The sequence below is a fragment of the Xyrauchen texanus genome, chromosome 28 (assembly GCF_025860055.1).
Source record: "Xyrauchen texanus isolate HMW12.3.18 chromosome 28, RBS_HiC_50CHRs, whole genome shotgun sequence".
Classification (NCBI taxonomy): domain Eukaryota; kingdom Metazoa; phylum Chordata; class Actinopteri; order Cypriniformes; family Catostomidae; genus Xyrauchen; species Xyrauchen texanus.
Genome location: NC_068303.1, coordinates 39,519,809 through 39,543,488, shown reverse-complemented (window position 1 = coordinate 39,543,488; position 23,680 = coordinate 39,519,809). Strand labels below are relative to the sequence as shown.

General features: G+C 45.5%; 1 protein-coding gene and 1 non-coding gene across 2 annotated transcripts; one reads left to right on the top strand and one right to left on the bottom strand.

The window, feature by feature from the left end:
- Positions 1-227: 227 nt before the first annotated feature.
- Positions 228-300, top strand: trnav-cac (transfer RNA valine (anticodon CAC)). The gene has a single exon. It is a non-coding gene; the product is annotated as a tRNA-Val (tRNA).
- A 3,522-nt stretch (positions 301-3,822) lies between these two features.
- LOC127621732 (uncharacterized) lies at positions 3,823-4,878 on the bottom strand. Its single transcript, XM_052095445.1, has 3 exons — positions 4,600-4,878; positions 4,383-4,512; positions 3,823-4,184 (listed from the first exon to the last, which is right to left on the bottom strand). The coding sequence occupies exons 1-3, from the start codon at positions 4,876-4,878 to the stop codon at positions 3,823-3,825; spliced, it is 771 nt and encodes a 256-aa protein (XP_051951405.1).
- Between the last annotated feature and the right edge of the window lie 18,802 nt (positions 4,879-23,680).

Sequence of the window (23,680 nt, the reverse complement as noted above, 5' to 3'; positions counted from 1 at the left end):
CATGGCATTGTTCAGAGGGCCGGTCCAAATGTGGGGGCCGTAGTTTGGGGACCCTGGTGTAGTGGTTATCACGTTCGCCTCACGCGCGAAAGGTAACCAGTTTGAAGTTAGGTGGAAACACTTTATGTTTTTACTGCAGTACTGTGATTTTTGAATGGAGTGTCTTGTCTAAACATATATTCAATTAATGAGTTGCAGGAATTGTTGGTAATTAAGTTTAGAGGCAGGTTTCCATAGTGTAGTGGTTATCACGTTCGCCTCACACGCAAAAGGTCCCCAGTTCGATACTGGGTGGAAACACTTGATATTTTTACTGCAGTACTGTTCTTTTTGGATGTAGCGTCTTGTCGAAACATATATTCAATAAATGAGTAGCAGGAATTGTTGGTAATTTTCTTCATATACTAGTTTCCATAGTGTAGTGGTTATCATGTTCGCCTCAAACGTGAAAGGTACCCAGTTTGAAGTTAGGTGGTAACACTTGATATTTTTACTGCAGTACTGTGATTTTTGGATAGAGTATCTAGTCTAAACATATATTCCATAAATGAGTTGAAGGAATTTTTGTTAATTTCCTTCAGAGGCAAGTTTCTATAGTGTCGTGATTATCACGTTAGCCTCACACTCGAAAGGTCCCCAGTTCGAAACTGGGTGGAAACACTTGTTATTTTAATGCAGTACTGTGATTTTTGGATGGAGTGTCTTGTCTAAACATATATTCAATTAATGAGTTGCAGGAATTGTTGGTAATTAAGTTTATAGGCAGGTTTCCATAGTGTAGTGGTTATCACGTTCGCCTCACACGAGAAAGGTCCCCAGTTTGACGCTGGGTGGAAACACTTGATATTTTTACTGCAGTACTGTGATTTTTGGATGGAGTGTCTTGTCTAAACATATATTCAATTAATGAGTTGCAGGAATTGTTGGTAATTACTTTCATAGGCAGGTTTCCATAGTGTTGTGATTATCACGTTCGCCTCACACGCGAAGCGAAAGGTCCCCAGTTTGAAACTGGGTGGAAACACATGATATTTTTCCTGCAGTACTGTTATTTTTGGGATATAGTGTCTTGTCGAAACATATATTCAATAAATGAGTAGCAGGAATTGTTGGTAATTTCCTTCATAGGCAATTTTCCATAATGTAGTGGTTATCATGTTCTCCTCACACGCGAAAGGTCGCCATTTCGAAACTGGGTGGAAACACGTGATATTTTTACTGCAGTACTGTTATTTTGGAGATATAGTGTCTTGTTGAGAGATATATTCAATAAATGAGTAGCAGGAATTGTTGGTAATTTTGTTCATAGGCTAGATTCCATAATGTAGTGGTTATCACGTTCGCCTCACACACAAAAGGTAACCAGTTCGAAACTGGGTGGAAACACTTGATATTTTTACTGCAGTACTGTTATTTTTGGGATGTACTGTCTTTTCGAAACATATATTCAATAAATGAATAGCAGGAATTGTTGGTAATTTTCTTCATAAGCAAGTTTCCATAATGTAGAGGTTATCATGTTCTCCTCACACGTGAAAGGTCGCCAGTTCGAAATTGGGTGGAAACACTTGATGGTTTTCCTGCAGTACTGTGATTTTTGGATGGAGTGTCTTGTCTAAATATATATTCAAAAAATGAGTTGCAGGAATTGTTGGTAATTTTCGTAATAGGCAAGTGTCCATAGTGTAGTGGAACCTTTTCAGCCAAGATTTGAGATTCCTGGTTCGAATCCCAGCTGAATTATTTTTTTTTCTCTACATCTTCCTCATTATTCACGTCAGGCCATTATTCAATTCTATTTTAACCTTCCACAAAACTGGATACTTCATATTTTTACATTAGGTTTGTATTGCCACATGTATAGCTGTAGATGAGATTTGCAACCTATATAACTTTTTTATAAAGCATTTGAGAAATAATAATTCTTAATACATTTTGCAATAAATTGTCCAACCTTTGTGTTTACTGATTTATTTGTTTACTTAAGTTTTATTCTAATTCTGTATTTTAAAAGACAACATTACAGCAGTCGTTAAATTGTCCTGTAATGAAAAGACGTATAACAGGAATAAATGGTATCAAAAATACTATTAACAAAGTCAATATTTGTTATTATAATATTGTATTTGTATATAACAGTTATGTTACATGGAGTAACATTCAGAAAAGTCATTGTGGCATAGGGTAGAATTGGCTGTCTAGGTGGCTCATTGACATCCTGCAGTAGAGTCAAGTCAAGTCAAGTTTATTTATAAAGCACACTTAAAAACAACAAATGTTGTAACCAAAATGCTGTACAATTTTTTACAAACATTAATAACAGAATTTAATAGAACTTATAAAATGTTAAAAAGAACAAATTATTAAAACATTATAAAACCTACACAGAAAACTATTAAAATTCTCAACCAACATTATAGGCTAAAGAGAAAAAATGTGTCTTCAATTTAGATTTAAATATCGGCAGTGAGGAGCAAGACCTAACAGCAAATGGAAGTGCATTAGCATAGAGCATGGAGTAGCATCGGTGTATAGAAGCTGGGACCTCTGTCGTCTAGGTGGCAGCAGTGCGAGGGCAACCTGATAGCAAACTCAGCCCTGACATAAAGAGATGTGATAAAAGGCAGTATAAACATGAAGGGGCTGATTAAAAGTGTGGGAGGGAGATAGGGAGGGAAGGAGTCCCCACTGGTTCAAATCTAACTAGTGCAAAGTCAAAATGTGTATTATGTACAGAGCTATAGACAACATCCTTAAAACGTATTTACATATAGAAAACCCAGGTAGAGATTAATTAATCTTTTATACACACACACATATATATATATATATATATATATATATATATATATATATATATATATATATATATATATATATTAGTAAAACTTGTTCCAAATAAAACCTCAGTCAAGTAAAAAAAACATTAAAGTACTATCAAATATATACTTGAATATATATATTCAAAGAACTAAATAATATAAATAGACAACTGAACATTTGACTGCCAACTGACAGTACGAGTGTGAGAGTCATTGAAAACATCAGTTTTGTCTTAAGTGATTGTGAGTGAGTGAGTGAGTGAGTGAGTGACTGAATGAGTCAGTGAGTCTCAGTTCTATGCCCGTTTCTCCACCATCCATCTCTTCTTTTCAGTCTCATAAAATGCAGACTTCTGGAATTCAGTCCAAGTCATCTCTCCCATCATGCCCTGGGACTGGTACATGTACAAAACCTTGGTGGGACAGTAAATGTACTTTCCTGGGACTCCAGGGAAATAGGCATGGATGTGAGGGTTGTTGGGGCCTTGTTTGAGAGGCAGATGACAGGACCTGCACAGGCGACCAGGAGGATGAAGCTCTACAGATTTCCTCTTTTTCCTCTCTTCTGTTACCCTCTTTTGTTCTGCCCCTCTCTGTTTTGAAGCGTCGAGCTCCCGCTGGAAGAAGGCAGTTGATGCAAAATCCTCAAAGCACATTCTGGGATTGGTGAGTCCTTCAGCTGCGTAGGTCATGAAGACTTTTTTGGAGCAGTAAAAGTACTTCACCTCTGCTGACTGATAAAAAAAATGGACAGAGGAGCCGTCGCCAAGGTAACGAGATTTTGGCTGCCCACAACTGAGACAAGTCCTGGTTTTCTTTGGCTGTTGTTGTTGTTCTTGCAACTGCTGAGCTGTTAGCTGACTCTCCACAATCTCCTTCACCATCATCACAAGTGTAGCCTGGGTCAGAGGAGCATCCAGGGAAGTACTCACCACTGGTGGATTTACAGGAGCAGGTTTCAAGGCTGTGACTGTTACACTGACTGTCTCACTGCCTTCTGTCAGACATTGCCAACAACGTCTCCAACAGCTTCTCTGGGCTGGTGTTCAAGGAGGAGCTGGTGTTTATTAGCTTGGCAAGGTGTTTCACATAACGAGAGATATGCTGCCTTGTGGTTGGATGAAGGAGACCTATTGGGGTCTTTGCAAGATCTGTGCACAAGGGCAGCATAGTCAGCATCCACCTGCTTCAGCATGTCTTTCTTCCCATGGTGCTTTGCTAGAAGTCCATCAATGGCATCTCTCATGGGTTGCGTCCACCGGCCATGGTCCAGTACGAAGATACGTCCACCAGTCTTTAACGGGTCCTGTGCGTGCAGCACGGGAGAGGCTGTCAGGGGCAGTGGGGAAGTGCTCAGCAGATCTGTAGAAGAGATATAAAACAATGTTAATAGTAAGTCAAGTAGGTATGCGAGTATGTTAGTATGTGTCTATATGAGTAGTACCTCCACGTGTGTGTGCGCGTGCGTCCATGTATGCTTGTGCGTGCGAGTGTAATATAAATTGTTATGGAATATGAATGGGTCCAGCCGACAACAATACATGTGCCATCATGATTTACCTCTCTCAGACGATGTGTATTTTTTTTTTAGAGTGGCAAACCAGTGTGAGGGCTCCACCAGCTTCTCTGTTGGTGGAAAGGCACAGGTCTCAGCACTGAGAGACACCAGGACACGTGCTACGTCTATCTCCTAAAAAGTAGGCCCAATAAGGTGAAATATCAATGGCACAAATCTGAATGTGCATGTGAATTAAAACGTAAATTCAGTGTGTCTTACCTGAGAGATGTTCCCTTCAGAAGGTGCTGCAGAGGACGCAGGGGCAGCAGGATGGTGGAACACCACAGGTAGTAGTGAGACCTGTAGGGTGGAGGGCTGGTCTGTCTCTTCCTCCCTAAGAGGTGGGACTGTCTTCTGGGACTTGTGCTTCTCCCAGTCCAGTGGAACAGGGCGACAGCCTGGCTCCACATAGTGGAGTCCAAACCGCTCACCCGTGTCTCTGGCTGACACGTAAAGTGCTGGATATTTGGCCTGCCCAGTCACCTTCATGGATGCCATGTTGAGCTCTGCAATTAAAACAGGGTCAAACACTCCCGGTAGGACCACGTCAGGCAGCTTCAGGTCCACCAGCCTCTGGAAGTTCCAGTGAACCACTCCGGTCATCCCCTGGGCCTGGAACAGCTCGGTAGAGACGTTTGCCAGTCACCCACCGAGCCTCGTGAAAGTGGAAGCCCTCCTGCTGAGAGGTTCCTCTGACGGTGATCCAGATAGGAACAGCAGCTCCTTCCCCTTTTACGTGGTTCAGCTGCAGGGTTCCACCATACCTGTAGAGGATCCCTTCCCCCACTTCTGGGTCGCTCAGGCAGCCTCTCAGGAAATGGACGCGTTGTATCCTCCACTCCTTCAGCATGGATGGCTTGAACAGGAGCCCATCATCTGGGTCCGTGGCCAAAAAAAAGTGGTGAAGCACATCTTCCACCCTCTTCACCAGCTCTCGGGGCAGTGGCACCTGTGTTGGAAATTTATAGGTTTGGATACATATTACACTGGTTTATGAATATTATAAATATTAGAGTGTATTACTGTTTTGCCAAGTGTATCTTAATGTTTATTAGCAAATGTGAATTGTTATATATTCAGAGCAACAGTTTGACATTGCTAAGAGTAAACATCTTTCTGCCAGTAACTGCTTTTAGTTTAAATAAATACCCATACGCTGCGAGAGAAAAATGCCAAAAAACACTTTTTATTGAATATATCCAAACAATATCAAAACTGTCATTACAAACCTTTGTCCAGCAGTGCTGTCTGATGTGCTGCTTGGTGGGATTAGCAGGGACTATCCCACAGAAGGTGTACACATCCTTCAGATTCTTCAGGTCATCCTGGTCTACCACTGTGAAGGCAGCAGAGAGGAACTGACAGAAGGAGCTGTGCAGATTATGGTGCTCAGAGACATACTCCCGAGTCAAACGGCGCATGCAGTGGAACAAGTCCAGTTTAACTGAGATGTCCTTGTTAAACTTGGTCCTGGAAGTGGTCCTGGAAGCGCAGGTGTTGGTCAGATTAACAGAGGTCACCTCTGACACTAGAGCAAATGTGGTTTTCTAGGAGTCCCACAAAAGATGCTCGTGAGGTTTAGAGTCTGATACTCTAAAAGCAGAACAGCAGTCCCTATTGAAACAAGAGAAAAGAAAATATAATATAGTAATCATGTATGGTAAGTATTTATATTTATAGTAAGTATTTAAGTTTATGGTAAGTATTACTTCTTAATTGCAGACTAACTTAAATCTCATCATTGAAATTGTATTATTTGTGAATGTTAATAGATAGAATAATACTAGACACTGTTTGTAATGTAGTGAGGGGTTCATACCTGTCTACCCAGTGGTGCCTGGCTTTCTCCACTCCAGCAGCAGTGTAGCGACAGGCCAGCCCCTCATACATAGGCTCCAGAGACTACTCACTCTCCGACTGAAGCATGACCCAGGACAGGATCATCCAGTTCTCATTCATCACAGTATAAGATGACATGGTGCCAGATGATAGAGTCACCTTCTGGCCACTTTGCAGGTGTGGTCAGACCTGAACACCTGACCGAAAGTGCCCTGTAGAAGCAGGTTGAGGGCTTCTTCCTGCCGCTTGTACTCCTGGAGGAGACAGTCTGTCAGGTAGTGTGAAGACCAAGAAACACCATACCAGCCATCTGTATCTTCATAGCCTCCAAATGCAGCACGTGATTCCCCCTTCCTCTATCCATACAGCCCTGCCTCAGCGTCCCAGACATTCTGCACACTGAGCAGATAAACTAGGTGAGCCCTCTCATACTTCAGGTGCAGAGTCTCCATCACCTGGTTGGCCATGTCGTTGGGGGACATGCCAGTGCGTCTCAGCTCATCCATCACAGTCTTACAGATGGCCTTCTTGTGGGTGAGGAAGGCTGGCACGATGTTGACAAAGCGTCTTGGCAGTTTGTCTAGCCACTGGGGTTTGTCAGCAAACCAGTACTTTTTACAAACCTTGCAGTTGAGAAGAGATGCCAGAATGTAGTACTGGCCACTGGTTCCAATGATAACACGAGGCCTCCCCACACCGGCAGAAACCACCTGGGGGCTGTGGCAGCCGTAGAGTCATGGCAGGATGTAGCTATTCCTTAATCTCTCCATTACTTCATGCTCAGGTTTCCAGATGAATAAGGGATGGAGCTGAAAGTACTTTGGGGATGGCAGCTCAGAGTACGCCTCAATGAGCTCAGGCTGAGGAGGGTAACGCCACAAGGACACCATTTTCATGAGATACCGTCCCGGTCGGGACCCTGGCCATAGACCCATGGTCTCCATCTCTGTCTTCATCCAGATTCTCTGCTGTTGAGAGCAGTTCCAGCGGCTGACATCCTGGTCATAGCTGGGTAGTGGAGGAGGAGGAGGACACTCTTTGGGCTGTTCTGGGACAGGAGGACAGCCTGCAAGGCATACCGGAGGAGGGGCTGAGTGTGGAGAAACTTTATATACTTTATATTTAAATAGTTTTACATAAAAACCATACTGAAGCCAAATGTATTTATTTATTACGTTCTAAAACATGAAATCCTATTTGAAAGGTACCTTGAGACTGAAACTGCTGTGCTGTGGTGGGAATATGTGGCCTCACATTCCGTGGTAGAGAATCTGTTGCAGTAAGAAGTAATCAAACAGGAATTTGTAGCTTGCTAACTTAACCAAAGTAGATCATAACATACATTAGAATAGCATTGGGCTGTGAGCAGCAGCTTTCAGTTCGAAACAAAAACATTATAATAATAATAATGTATTAATTTAAACAACACCTGGTTTTAAAGTAGTCAACTTATGAGGTTAGCCTACTTATTATGGGGTTCTCTGGTAAATCCTATACAATGAGATCTCATACCTTCTGTAGCCACCACACGCTGCTCTGACAGATGAGATGGAGTCAGGGATGGAGCCAAGGCAAGCAGCTGAGGAGGTACTGGCACTGGGACATTCACTGGAGCTACAGGGGCTAATGAAAATAACATTATGAAATATTATTCAGAGAGAAATCAGTGTTTCTAAGAACAAAAGGTGGATTGTACAGAATGTAGAGCTTTCAACCTTGTAACAAATCTTCAGGAGTTCTTGACAGCGTAGCTTCTGGTCTTCTTTGTACTGTTGAGGAAAAAGTGTTACTCTTCCCTCATTATGGCCTAGCTCACCAATAAACTATAATTGTGCTAACAATAACACAGTCAAGAATTTGGCATGGTTTGTATAACATTCTAAATTTGGCTGGTTAGATAATATCCAAATTAAGATTCATACTTTAATGTAACATGCCAAAATCTTAAGACAAACTTTAAACATGCTTACAAAAAGAGAACTCATGCACGCTTACCCTCTTCGCTGTTATGTTAAACCCTTAGAACATTTATTTGTAGAACAAAAGAACACAAGCGTCAGAACAGGCCAGAACACGGCCAAAATAATAAACTATAATATGGAAGAATAATCCTGTTGTGGTTCAACAAAGTCATCCTTCCAAACCGATGGAGCAAAACCTTGCGCTGTGGATAATCTAATTAATGCTGCTGCTGGTGAACCTGTGGAAGAGCACATTACAGTGAAATGTAACAGACTGGATAGATGAAAAGATTTAAAAATACAGGCTTTTGGTTCATTCACTGAGCTGGGTGAGGAACTTTGAAGGGGACAGGCTCATCATTTCATTCTCCAAATCCTCATCATCCTCCATCACTGAGAAAGGAACTTAGATGCCATTATTTATGACCAAAGGACCAGGACCAGGAGAAGATTTAATATTTTGAACTAACCTGGAAGATCACAGGTCATGGTTGAGGTGACAGTTGGCTTTGGGGCAGAAACAACCGTGGGGGGAGGAGCTGCAGATGTAGTCAGCAGCAGGCTCTGCCTCAACAGGTACTGCTGGAGCTTGTGCATTTTACTGCCAGGGAAACACTTTGTCGTCATGATGAATGCAGCGTACCCATCAGCTCTGCTTTTCCATATCTCCTCCCAGGTGTTTTGAGCTTTGGCCCCAAAGCCAACAAGGTTGTCTTTTTCTCTTGCCACAACAGGTACTACAGGTCTCTTGGAGAGGAACCTACGAAGGTCCTCAACTTCCTTGAAGCTCCTGGAGTACTCAAGAAAAACAGTACGCTGTCCTTTGTGGGCCGACTTGGTTGAACTGTCCAGCATTCTCCTCCTGTTCAACCTTACTGGTGAGGTACAAGGTGTAGCCAACATCATTCTCCAGCAGCCAACGAAAGGACTTGCCTTTGTATTTGCCAAACTGGAGGATGAATTCTCCTAACACCTCCTGCCTGTCAGATACATCACCTCCTCTCGGGAGCACCTCAGAGTGAGCATTGGCCTTGACAACCTCCTCCCGTTGAGGTGCAGATTTGTCTTGCAGGGAGGGGTTGTTTTTTATAGTCATTGCCTCAGCGGAGGGGTCCTGTCTTAAATGCCGTGATGGGCCTCTTCTAAACTGAACTGTCCTCCTTACAGGAAAGAACTCTATCTTCTTCATCCTGTAGATTTAAAGCACATTTAAAAAAAAAATTAATAAAGACTAATTTAGTTGATAGAGATAAAACAAATATTAATGAAAGTAACATGTGATATGTAATTATTAATAACACATACTACATAGTAATACTACTAAAAATACTGATAAGAGATGTAATGTTAGTTCACATGTAGATCTTAGTGTCTTAGAATTATGTTTTAGCATGAATGTTATAATATATTTGTATTACCTATATTGAAAGGTGCAGTATAGATAAATTAATTAGTAAACATACAAAGTTGAAAAGTGATACCTGTACCAGAATAGTGATATAATTGTGGTCATTTCAGACAAACAAAACAGTAATGTTATCAATATGAGCTAATGTCCTTAGCGATGTTTAACAGTAACTTAGCTTCCATTCACAATTATGGAAATGAAAAAGGTAAGCTAATAACTCACTGGTAAATATGTAACGTTATTGTACTTCACTTTATCATTCAGATTTCATTGTATTTGTTTTGATTGACATTAACTGCGCCTGTCTGTCTCCCTTACCATACGAAAATGCGGGACAGCGCCACTCATGTTGACGTGTGGCCACAAATATATTGCATCCGTAGTGTAAGACACTACCATAGAGAATGAATGGGAAAAGTTAAGGGAAGTTAAGACTAACTATTTTGGGTGCTAGTCAGGGTATATTCTTGTGATGTGGCCAAAAAGATCTCAAACAGGCATCCAATTTTACAATGTTCCAGACAATATCAGTCACATTTGTAAAAGAATAATTGATATTTGTTTCCAGAAACATTTCGTGTGTCACAAATGTGTTGCAGATAATTAAAGAACGTTTTTTGTAGTACTGTGATTTTTCGATGGAGTGTCTTGTCTAAACATATATTCAATAAATGAGTAGCAGGTATTGTTGCTAATTTCTTTCACAGGCAAGTTTTCATAGTGTAGTGGCCAGTCCCCGCGTGCTTCACCACTACCCGAGAACTCCCCACCACCAGTCCATTTCACGCAGGCGGACCAGCACCCCTCCAACAGAGCGGTGGGTCTCGTCTCGTTCGGCGCGTCAGGGGACGACGGTGAAAAGAATGACAGCCTTTCCATTGACGCTGCATCCGATGACTGACCGGGCTCGGCCTTCGACCCCGCGCCGTCGACATTAGCGGACACGAGCACGGGCACCAGCATGGACTCGGAGATCGTCCGCATCCTATCTAAAAGCCGTGGAAGACCTCGGGCTCGACTGGTCTTCTCCGGAAGAACCCGCCCGCAACCGGCTGGACGAGTGGTTCCTACAGGGGCGCCGGCAGGCCCCTCGGCAGAGACCCTCCCCTTTCTTCCCCGAAGTTTACGACGAACTAGAGAGAGTGCGTGTCTCGCAAAAGCCGGACCACTCTCTCCAAAACGTGTAAAACATTACCCAGTCCCCTTACAGGCGGCTGGAAATGTCTGTACAGCAGTCAATGGGCCAGTCACAGAACTCGCTCACCTGCAATCAAACGCCGTTTTAACGGCGACACACAAAAATCACAAAAAGAGTCATTTCTGCTTGTGTCACAAAGGGGTCACATGTCCACACTAAAGTGCGCATTCCCACATATCAATACTATCCAAACAGTGCCGAATACTTCCCCAGCTCCAGATGGACGCCCCATAAATGTAGATTGTGTGCCTATTGTCATGTATGCACCACTACACACAAGCACTGTTCCCACAGTTATAAACACTTCCCCAGTAAAAGCGGGAAATACTATAAAGGTAGCGCCCGTGCCTGCTGTCATGCATGCACCTCTACACACAAACACTGTATGCATGGCCAGAAACCCCCCGCCGCGAGCGGGAGGCTTTATGAAAGTGGCGCGCGTGCCTACTACAGTATATGCAACCCCACCCATAAGCGCTGCCCATACAGTTTCAAACAGTTCTCTGGCTCATGCCGCGAGCATCACAGATGCGACGCGCGAGCCAAGAAACTCCCCGCTAAGAGCGGGAAGCTTTATGAAAGTGGCGCGCGTGCCTATTACAATGTATGCACCCCCACCCGTAAACGCTGTCGATACAGTTTCAAACATTTCTCCAGCTCATGCTGCGAGCATTATGGAGATAGCATGCGTGCCTGTAATCTCACACGCACCCCTGCACTCGGCACTCAACAAAGCTGCTCAGCGCGCGCCCGTGCTTCTGAGAGCTGTAAGCTCAGTGTTAGCACAAGGCGATTCGCCAGTGGGGCCCATACAAAGGGGTCACATGTCCACACTAAAGTGCGCATTCCCACATATCAATACTGTCCAAACAGTGCCGAATACTTCCCCAGCTCCAGTTGGACGCCCCATAAATGTAGATCGTGTGCCTATTGTCATGTATGCACCACTACACACAAGCACTGTTCCCACAGTTATAAACACTTCTCCAGTAAAAGCAGGAAATACTATAAAGGTAGCGCGCGTGCCTGCTGTCATGCATGCACCCCTACACACAAACACTGTATGCATGGCCAGAAACTCCCCGCCGCGAGCGGGAGGCTTTATGAAAGTGGTGCGCGTGCCTACTACAGTATATGCACCCCCACCCATAAGTGCTGCCAATACAGTTTCAAACAGTTCTCTGGCTCATGCCGCGAGCATCACAGATGCGACGCGCGAGCCAAGAAACTCCCCGCTAAGAGCGGGAAGCTTTATGAAAGTGGCGCGCGTGCCTATTACAATGTATGCACCCCCACCCGTAAACACTGTCGATACAGTTTCGAACATTTCTCCAGCTCATGCTGCGAGCATTATGGAGATAGCACGCGTGCCTGTAATCTCACACGCACCCCTGCACTCGGCACTCAACAAAGCTGCTCAGCGCGCGCCCGCGCTTCTGAGAGCTGTAAGCTCAGTGTTAGCACAAGGTGATTCACCGGTGGGGCCCATACGTCACTGCGACACGCCCCCAGCCAGCATTCAGCCCATATCTGTGCGAGCAAAAGCCTGGGAAAAAATCCCAGACATACCGAAATGGGTTTTGAACATAATAAAACACGGTTACTCGCTTCAATTCGCTCGCAGACCACCCCGCTTTTCAGCGGTGGTCGAGACGAAAGTGAGGAAAGATGTTTCACATGTTCTACGCACCGAGGTGCTCAAACTGATAGAGAAGGGCGCTATAGAAACTGTCCCTCCCTCTATGAGCGAGGCGGGTTTTTACAGCCACTATTTTCTCGTCCCGAAAAAGGACGGCGGCCTCCGCCCCATCCTAGATCTCAGACATCTGAACAAAGCTTTAATGATTCGCTCGTTCAGAATGTTAACGACCAAACATATCCTCGCGCAAGTTCGCCCCGGGTATTGGTTCCTATCAGTGGATTTGAAAGACGCTTACTTTCACATCACGATAGCGCCTCATCACAGGCCTTTTCTGAGATTCACTTTCGAGGGACAGTCATACCAGTACACAGTACTACCATTCGGCCTATCACTGGCCCCCCGTACATTCACGAAATGTATGGACGCAGCACTTTCCCCCCTGAGACAGCGGGGAGTGCGAATACTGAATTACCTCGACGATTGGCTAATCATAGCACAATCAGAGAGTCAGTTGACAACGCACAGATCTTGGATTATCAGCCATCTAGAATGCCTGGGTCTGAGAATCAATTTTGCATCAGAGCTCCTCACCCCCCTCGGTGCCGATCTGGGACCTGGCCACGGTCCTGGACGCACTCAAGAGTGCCCTGTTCGAACCACTCCGAACCGTGCACCTTAAACAGCTCTCGCTCAAAACTGCGCTCTTGCTGGCGCTCGCCTCAGTCAAGAGAGTGGGCGACCTGCACGCGCTGTCATCAAGCGCTGCTTGCCTGGAATTTGGACCTAACGACTGCAGAGTTGTACTTAGGCCAAAGCACGGGTATATTCCTAAAGTGATTTCCACACCCTTCAGAGTACAGGTTATATCTCTGGCAGCGCTATCGTCTCCAGCAGACGAAAGCGACGCTAATTTACTCTGCCCGGTCAGGGCGCTCAGAGTATATTTGGAACGTTCTGCCCCGTTCAGACAGACGGAACAATTATTCGTATGCTTTGGCGGCCGCACTAAAGGTCTCGCAGTTTCAAAGCAAAGAATATCGCGCTGGATAGTGGATGCTATAGCGCTGGCTTATGAAGCCAAGGGCCTTCAATGCCCCTTAGGCGTCAGAGCTCACTCTACGAGGAGCATGGCCTCCTCGTGGGCGTGGTCGAGTGTGATACCCATTGAAGATATTTGTGCGGCGGCAGGCTGGGCCTCGCCTTCGACATTTATCAGGTTTTATAACCTACAGGTCCCCTCATGGCATTCCGACATTCTATCAGCCTGACTGTAGTGTGAACTGGAGTATGTATTTGCTGAGCATTATCTCCTCCCTTATAAGGTCCGTCTCTGACTGACTTAGAGGGTTTTTTATGCATATCAGTAAGTAAAACAAAATCAGTACATAAGATATGTGCTTATGTTTTTACAATGAGCGCCCCACCATGGGCCACCTTGGGGCCCATTATATAGCTCGCCGTTGGCCGGCTCGTTGAATAATCACTTTGCTTTAAGGCTCAGGCATCTGCCTCTGGCTTTATAGAGCGAAGTCAGCACGCACGGCGTTTTGCATGGTGTTCCCATAGCGTAAGCTACTTACGCAATAGGAGAGACCTCTCGAGAGGGAACGACTCGGTTACTAACGTAGCCTCGGTTTCCTGAGAGGAGGTAACGAGTATTGCGTAAGCTGCCGTGCTTGTGCTTGGTCAGTTCGCGTCAGTCGATTGAACCTAAAGAACTCTCATGACGGGGCGCCTAATATATAGCCCTAGCCACGGCCATCTTGGCGGGCTCTGAGCGCGCGAGCGCGAAGCGCGCGCCCATTGGTCGCGCGTTCAGAGTCGCCCCGCCATTGGTTCGAGCAAGTTGCCGCAGCACAGCCAATGACCGAGCTGCCTCGCTCATTGCTGTCTGCTGTGCAGCTGCAATGCGTTTTACATAAAGACTTCAATATTTCTCGAGAAACGGAGTTTTCCCATAGCGTAAGCTACTTACGCAATACTCGTTCCCTCCTCTCATGTTGCTCATTTGCAGTGTATTTAATATCTACGTTCAAAGCGAGCGGTGCAATATGCAATTAATCAAAAATAATTACAAAGTGCATTACGCTCTTGTTCTACAGCTTATTTTGAGTGTCAGGTGTCATATGGAGAAAAAGTAATCATATAGTTAGCGCTTAAATGTATCCCTTTTGCAAAATCCTGTTTTCCAACAAATGTTAAAGACTGAAATCAATGTTTATATGGAGACAAACTGGTCCTCAGTATCCTCTGTGGGCATGGCTTGGGAGGCACTTCAGGCAGTTCTTAAGAGTCGGCTCATACAGTATGCCTCATTCACCAAAAAATCCAAAGCACGATATCTCGTGGAGTTGGAAAAGAATATTTAAAGTGCAGAGGCAGAGCTGAAGTGCCGAATGTTGTCTGATGGCCTTAGAGAATTGACCCGATTGAAATACAAATATAATACTATTTTGTCACGGAAAGTGGAGTTTTGGTTATTCAGGGCAAGACAGTCATATTTCGAATCAGGGGACAAAGCAGGGAAGCTTTTGGCTAGATATATAAAGCAGTCTTTTTCTACCAATCCCTCAGTGAAATCTGCTAGTGGTGAAATTTTTACCTCGGCCATTGATATTAATAATGCCTTTAAAGAATTCTATTTTGATCTTTATAGTTCCACGTCTTCGTCTATTGATGAAGATATTAGAAACTTTGTGGAACCATTAGAACTCTCTAAATTGACGACCAAGCAAAAACAAATTATTGAATCTGAGATAACCTTGGAGGAGCTTGACAAGGTAATTAAGGCCCTGCCTGCTGACAAGGCTCCGGGGCCAGATTGCTTTGATGCTGTTTTTTTTTAGATCTTATGATACAGAATTGGCTCCACTTTTGTTAGAAGTTTATACAGAGTCATTAAAGAATGGAAAGCTTCCGCCAACCATGGCACAAGCCTGGATCAGTCTGTTTTTAAAAAAAGATCCAATTGTGTGTAATAGTTACCGTCCAGTTTACCTGATCCAGCTAGATTTTGGCAAAAATTCTGGCTAACCAATTAAGTTATCAGGTGGGGTTTATTAGGGGTCGCAGCTTTTCTGACAACATTAGGCATCTGATTAATATCATGTGGTCTGTGGCGAATGACCAGAATCTGGTCGCTGCCATCTCACTTAACGCCGAAAATGTGTTTGATATGGCAGAATGGGATTATCTTTTTAAGATGCTGGAAATATACAGGTTCGGAAATAATTTTACAGTATTGGATTGATTACTTTATAGACACCCTGTAGTGGTGGTACAAATAAATTGATTAATTTCAGATTATTTTACTCTGAATAGGGACACTTGGCAGGGTTGCCCTCTTTCCCCATTATTGTTCTGTCTTGGCCTTGAACCATTAGCAGCCGCAATAAGAAAGGAGAATGATTTTCCAAGGGTGACAGCGGGAGGCGTGGCGCATAAGCTTTTACTTTACGCAGATGATATTTTATTATTTGTCTCCGACCCCACAAGATCTATGCCTTGCCTCTACAGATTTATTCATTCCTTTTCTAAATTTTCGGGATAAATCCGAAGCTTTGGTTCTGAAAGCATACTGCCCAGTAACTGCTTTTCAACCAGGTGCCTTTCAATGTGTTACGATCCCGTGTTGTCTGCCCTGTGTTTTCTGTCTCACTCTCCACTGATCATGTTCCATGTCACGTTTTCCTTGTTGTCCGCCCCGTGTTTCACTGTCCTTGTATAAACTACACTTCCCGTCTTTCCCGGCCCTCATCACCACTGTCACAGCATTATTGTCCGCAACCTGTTCGTGATTTTGTTATTACCGTGTCTGTCTATTTAAACCCTGTTGTTTTCCCTTTCCTTTGTCATTCGTTGTTTCGTTGCATGTTCGCGTTCCATGTTCTTCGGGTTCTCTGTTTCCGTTCGAGGTTTCCCTGCCCTTTATGGATGTTTCCCCAACCTGTTTAGCCCCTTTATGTTTTTCCCATATTTAGTTTATTTTCCCATCATGGACTTTTCATTTGTTCCTGAGTTTGTTTATTGCCAAATAAAAGCTGCGTTTGGATCTGCACCTCCCGTCTGCCTTCTCTTGACTTCCCAAACACGTTACACAATGGCCCAAACAGCGCATTATGTTTTTGGGAATTTTATTCCCAGCAAAATTATGTTAATTTTGACCCTTTAATAAAACGTTTTTCGAGTGATGTGAGTAGGTTGGCTTCATTACATTTATTGATGATAGGGAAGGTTAATGTTATTAAAATGAACTGTACTCCAAAATTCAACTACCTGCTACAATCTCTCCAATATTTTGTTTTATTATTATGCATTCGGTCTCAGACATTTAGCTCATTGGTCACTTCCACCTGAGAGAGCCCCTCCCTGGTTTGGAAGTGAACAGAAAGATATTGCCCTATTTTACTATTACAAAGCCTTTCTATTAAACTAACTGGAGATGTTAAGTCGCAACCTGTTATCTTGCATCTGTACGCACAATCAACAAAAGTGTCCTAAGTATTTAATTCAGACATTTATTTAAATGTTGCCTCGAGCATATGGCTAAATCCAAAGTTGCATATTGGTGAGTCCCCTTTCTGCTGGTCTGAGTGGATTGAGAAGGGTGTTAATACACTCAGTGACCTATATGAGAGTGGTGGGTTGAGATCATTTGAAAATTTGGTCCAACATTTTAGGATTCCTAAATCTTAGTTCTTCAGGTACTTACAGCTGCGCCATCTGCTCTGTACTATTTTTGGGAGTAGCATACACCCCCCTGAAAGGGCAGATACTGGTGGTGATAGATGCTTTTGGAAAAGGTCTTGAGGCATCAGTGTATTACTCCCTGTTAATTCAGAGTCTGGGGGATTGAGCTTCATCTTCTCTCAAGAGATTATGGGAGAGAGATTTAAATTTGGTATTGGAGGAGGGAGTGTGGGCTAAGATTCTAAAAAACATCAAGTCTACATCTAGAGATTCAAGGATAAGTCTAATCCAATTTAAGATTGGATTATATTGGACCCCATCTAGGTTGTATAGACTTGGTCTTAAAGACACATCAACCTGCTGGCGATGCCAATCAGAAGAACCCATGTTTTTTGGGGATTTGTTAAAATACAGGATTTTTGATTGAAGATTCAGGGATTTATGTGTGATGTGTTGGACATACGGTTTTCATTTTGCCCCAGATTCTGCATTCTGGGTGATGGGGAAGTCATTCATTTTGGGGATAGTCAATTGATAGGTTAGGTCCTGGCCAGAGTTATTGTGGCCAGGAGAATAATACTCAAGGGGTGGAAGATGGCTGGGACACCCTCGTTTCGGGAGTGGTGCAGAGAGTGATGAGTGAGGTTGTGGCATTTGAGGAGGCGATCTACAGAATGTTGAGAAAGTTGGATTTGTTTAATAGGAAGTGGAGTGGGTATTTCGATTTTTTGGAGGATTCTTGGGGAGGGGCAGTGGAGAGGGATTATTTTATTTAAAATTTTTAGTTTGATGTGTATGTGCACTCTTGTTTTTTTTTTAAAAGTATTTTTTAGTTTGTTTCTAATTTTTTTTATAATTGTAAGAGACCACTGTAATGCGTGTTTGTGTCAAGGGGGGGTGTTCAGGTGAGGGGTTTTTATGTTGTGTTTATTGGTTTCTGCATATGGAATCAATACAAATGTTAATAACAAATAACACAAAGAACAAAACATATTACTCTCTTTGCTCGTGTTTTCCCTCCATGTGCGAATGCTAAGATCTATTGGGATTTTATTAAACTTCGTCACAGAAAAGGTTTTCTCACAGACTTGCCACTAAACAGCACATGCAGCATCATGAATGGACACGGAGTGGCTGCATCAAACTTTCGTTGAGCATAATATTGCACCAGAATGTCTGACTTCCTGTTGGGCCGAGCTAATACAAGCCAATGGGAAATGTGTCTGTTCTCACCATGACAAAGTCCTCACCAAAACTTGTGAATAGCAGACAAACTCTGTGGCAACCACAGCAATTAACTCATTCGAAATGTTAGGGGGCACTGTGGAGTCCACTGGCCACACCCAAGATAAATGACAATAGAATTATAAAATCTTGTCAGATGTGTGTGCCGAGTTTCAAGAGTTTTGAAAGATGAAATATGCATTTACAAAAAAGGGGGTGCTGTGGAACCGACGAGGCATGTCTATTCTGAATTGCAATATCAAATCAAAAGATGTCCTAGACAAATATACGTGTAAACTTTCATAAGATTTCAGCCATCGTAAGCCCCTCAAAACACTGCAGGAAAATTTGACAATCCCACACTCATCCAACATGGCTGACTTTCTGTTGGACAGAGTCAAATACAACCAAGTGAACTTTGTCTAACATGAGAGCAGTAGCCATACCAAATCTTGTGCACATCTAAGCAACTTCATTCCAACAATTAGAGGAGCGGTAGAGCTCCTCAACTATACCCAAGCCTAAACACTACATAACTTTTATGTTATTTTAACTTTTTATGCAGGTCTGATGTGTGTGTCAAGTTTCTTGAGTTTTCAAGCATGATGAATGCCTTATTAATGGGTGAATGTGTTAAAAATTATAATAATAATTATTATTAGGGTTCAAGCCCGAAGGCTGAATAGAAACCTATTGTAATTGTAAGGAATTTTAGGGGTCCAAGCACCGAAGGTGCGGGAACCCTATTGGATTTGTGCCGAATTTCTTCTTCTTCTTCTTCTTCTTCTTCTTCTTCTTCTTCTTCTTCTTCTTATTATTATTATTATTTATAAAAAATTAATTCTGTCCTAAAAGTGTCTGGGCGTCGCAGAGACACCAAACTTGGTGGAATGGTCAGAAATCCCCCCCACTACTCCCACACACAAACCTGAGCTAGGATCAAAATAATTTTTTCCACTGAATCCTTGATTCAAGGTCTATGAAACTTATATCTCCGATTTAATTTCCGTCATGAAAATTTCTGCACTAATTTGCATAATTTGAAAAACATACTTTTTCGAACTCCTCCTAGGCCGCTACAAGGTGGTGCTATAATAAAACATTTACCTTTTTGCTAATTACTCCGCATCAGAGCATATTAAAATCAAAATGCTTTTTACCTCTAAATCCTTGCGTCAAGTCCTACAAAATGTATATCTCAGTTCTCTTACGAGAGGCTCTCTCGTATTGCGTAAGCTAGCTTACGCTATGGGAAAGATTCATCTTTTCTGAGATATTGAAGCCAAAAAATTATCCTTAATTTTGTATCATTTGTCAACGCAGTGCAGCAACTGCAGACCTTGAGCGGGCTAGCTAGCGAGCTCATTGGTTGCTCTGCGGCAACTGCTGCAGCCTATAGAGGAACTTGGGCGAACTTGCGTCCAATGAGAGGCGTCCGCGCGCTTACTGCATCAAAGCCCGCCAAAATGGGCGTGGCTAGAGTGCATATAAGCGTAGTTCGTAGGCTGGAACCCTGATTTTCATCTCTTCAGCGAAGCTCTTCGCATCTCTGAACTGGAAGCCGCATCGCCGTTCGAGGGGCATCTAGCAAGCTTGGACAGTGTTCGAAGAAGCCAGCCGTCTTCGCCACTTTCAGCCATCCTGCGAGCTACGCCATCCGGCGACGTATCCTTTTTTAGAGCAAGCTAAGTTCCTCAGCGAACTTCACAAAAAGAGTATCGAGCGTCTTTTTAAAGATGCCTCGCACTTCCTGCGGCTCATGCCGCGCTCCTCTCAGCACCGGAGACTGCCACCTCATCTGCGCTCTCTGCCTGGGACGGGAACATGCAGAGCTCGCCCTCGCTGACGGCGGATGCGACCTCTGCGAGGAGCTTCCGATGTCGACCCTGCGGGCTCGACTCGAAGCATGCAAAACTGAAGCCGCCGCGCCGCCTTTCGTTTCGCCGCGCAATAAGAAGCGCCGCTCCCAAAGGCTGCCGGAACCGGTGTTAGAAGCGACTGCCTCACCGGAGCCTCTCCCTCGAGTCCCGTTTTCACCCTCCCTGCCCCCCGGGACGCGCAGTTGCCGCCGAGCGGCCGCACTGCTGCCATCTGGGATGACGAGGCGGAGGATAAGGGTTGCTGTTCCATCATGGCTTCGGACAGCGAGGAATGGTCAGGCTCCCAAGCCTCCTCCTCGGCCCAGGAATCCAGAGGATTCGGTAGCAGCACACCTTTGCCCGCCCTCCGCGAGATGGCGGTCTAAATGAGTGCTCCCATCTAGGCCTGCAGAACTACTTCCGCCTGTGTTGGCCGCGCCTATGCCGCCGCCGGCCAAGCCGCATCTGCTCTGCATTCCATGGCCGTCTTACAGATCCTCCAAGCGGACCTCCTTCGAGAATGGGATGAGAAAGGCGGACACCCAGAGGCTGTTTCAGATCTAAGGAGCGCGACGGAAAACGCGCCGCTCTCTCCGTCCTGTCTCTTCGGTTCCGTGGTTAGTGGCATTGTTGACCGTTTCACGGAAGTCCAGAAAGCCACCCAAGCCATGAATCTCTTCCTGCCTCGTCGCGCTAGCTCCTCTGCAGGCCGCCCACGTGACCAGCCTCCTGCACGAGCCTCTTCACAGCGCCCAGCTCAGCAAAGCCAGACTTTTCAGCGTCGACAGGGCGGCTGCCCTAGGTCGCGCTCAGACAGCCGCCGCAGACCGCCGCCCCCCCGCGGGCCTCGGCCTAAGATTGCGTTGAAACCTGAGCAACCGAAGTCCTCCTAGCTTTGTTGAGAAAACGACGGCTCAGTCCCGCCGCAGCCGGACAGCCGTCAAAGCTTCGCCCTCTGTCAGTCCCCTTCTCTCAGGCTACTGCAGTGGTGGATTCAGCAGCCAACAAGCCGGTGATACTGCCCGCTTGCCTGCACTCAAACGCCGTTTTCACGGCGACCCAAAGAAATCTTGTAAAGATCAAACATGCCTTATGTGTAGAAAATGTGCCCACAATCCAGTGTTCACCCCTACACACAAGGAGGCTGGTCGTGCAGGAGGCTGGTCACTTCCTGTGTTCCTATCAGAGCCCACTCACATAAAGCGGACACAGCCCGCTCGAGTGTTAGAGTCAATAAACGCGCCCACCAATCCGTGCGCGCGCCCCTTCTCTGGCCGCTCTGTCACACGACCAGCCTTGTGTAGAAAATGTGCCCACAATCCAGTGTTCACCTCTACACACAAGCATTACACTTCCCGTGTCCCGATCAGAGCCCACTCACATAAAGCGGACACAGCCCGCTCGAGTGTTAGAGTCAATAAACGCGCTCACGAATACGTGCGCGCGCCCATTCTCTGCCCGCTCTGTCACACAGCCAGCAAACACTTCTCTGTATGTAAGTCCTGTGCCCGTGACTATGCTCGCGCATCACTTAACAGATGTGACTCTTTCCCCATTCACCTCAATCGGGAAGTCACTCACAGAACAGCCTGTCCCTGCTGTCTGCGAGCAGTCATGCATAAGCACAGTAAGCGCGCTCACACATTCTGTTCAGCGCGCTGTGTGCGGCAATCAGGGCGATTTGGCCATTCACCCTCTAGCGTTACGCTTCAAAGCGTGGGAAGCTATCCCAGGGATATCCAAATGGGTGTTAAGCACAATAAAACAGGGCTATTTGCTACAGTTCGATCGCCGCCCTCCTCGCTTCAGAGCGCGGCTCGAAACTATTGTGAACACGGAAGCAGCCTGCATGCTTCGTTCAGAAATAGCAAACCTTCTGTGCAAAAGGGCCATAGAGAAAGTGCCGCCTTCGCTGAGCGAGTCGGGGTTTTACAGCCGTTATTTTCTTGTTCCCAAGAAAGATGGCGGCCTCAGACCAATATTAGATCTCAGGGTTTTGAACAAGGTGCTTGCAAAAAGACCGTTCAAAATGCTTACAATCAGGAAACTCCTCACGCATACGCGCCAGGGGGACTGGTTTATCTCTCTCGATCTGAAAGATGCCTATTTTCAGATTCAGATAATTCCCCGTCACAGGCCATTCTTGAGATTTGCCTTCGACGGCCAGGTTTATCAATACACCGTCCTTCCCTTCAGCCTGTCTTTAGCACCCCGTACTTTCATGAAGTGCATGGATGCGGCGCTCGCACCCCTGCGGAGTCAGGGCTTGCGAATTCTGAACTATTTGGACGACTGGCTGATTATGGCACAGTCACATACGGAGCTTCTGTCTCACAGAACAGTTCTCCTCAGCCATCTGAACAGTTTGGGTCTTGCAGTCAATTGGACCAAGAGCTCACTACAGCCCAGTCAGGCAATTTCCTTCCTTGGAATAGAACTAGACTCCGTGGCAATGACGGCTCGCTTATCTGCACAGCGCGCGCCGTGTTCAGCGACTAGCCGCGTCCTTTCAGATGAACAGCCTCACGCCTCTGAAAAAATTTCAGAGAGTGCTAGGTTACATGGCCTCAGCCGCAGCAGTACTTCAGCTGGGTTTACTGTGCATACACCCGCGCGTCTCGCCGGGCTTGGGCCACAGGCCGCCAGCCGATCAAGGTGACTCACACCTGTATTTCAGCTCTGCAGCCCTGGACAGTGGCCGAATGGTATCAGCGGGGAGTGACGATGGGAGCTGTATCTCGCCGAAAAGTCATCTCGACAGACGCGTCCAACACGGGTTGGGGCGCGGTCTGCGAGGGCTCTCTGGTTTTTTTGGCCTATGGTCAGTTCAGGAAAAGCTCCTTCACATAAATTGTCTGGAAATGATAGCGGTCGAGTATGCGCTTGTGCGCTTTCTCCCGGTCATTCAGGGTCACCACGTCCTGGACCGTTCGGACAATAGATCTGTGGTATCCTACCTAAACCGCCAGGGCGGTGTCAGATCCAGGAACCTCTTCCATCTGACGAAACGCATACTGAGTTGGTCCCAGTGCCACCTGCGCTCGCTGAGGGCGACGCACGTGCCAGGCCACCTGAACGACGGCCCAGACAGACTGTCCAGAGACAATATTCCCCCAGGGGAATGGTCCCTGCACGCTCAAACAGTCCAGAAGTTATGGCGCATATTCGGCAGAGCAGAGATAGACCTCTTTGCGTCAGAAGAGAACTCTCACTGCCCAATATTTTTCTCGAAAAGCGAGGACGCGCTGGCCCAGGACTGGCCCAACCGCCGGCTTTACGCCTTCCCTCCCGTCTCGCTATTGCCACAGGTAATGCAGAGGATCAGGGAAACGCGTCACTTGGTGCTCCTCATAGCCCCGCGTTCGGAGAATCAGACATGGTTCCCGAAGCTTACGCAGCTGTCACTGACAGCGCCGTGGCCCATCCCAGTGAGAGCAGATCTCCTCTCTCAAGCTCGCGGCACGATCTGGCATCCCCACC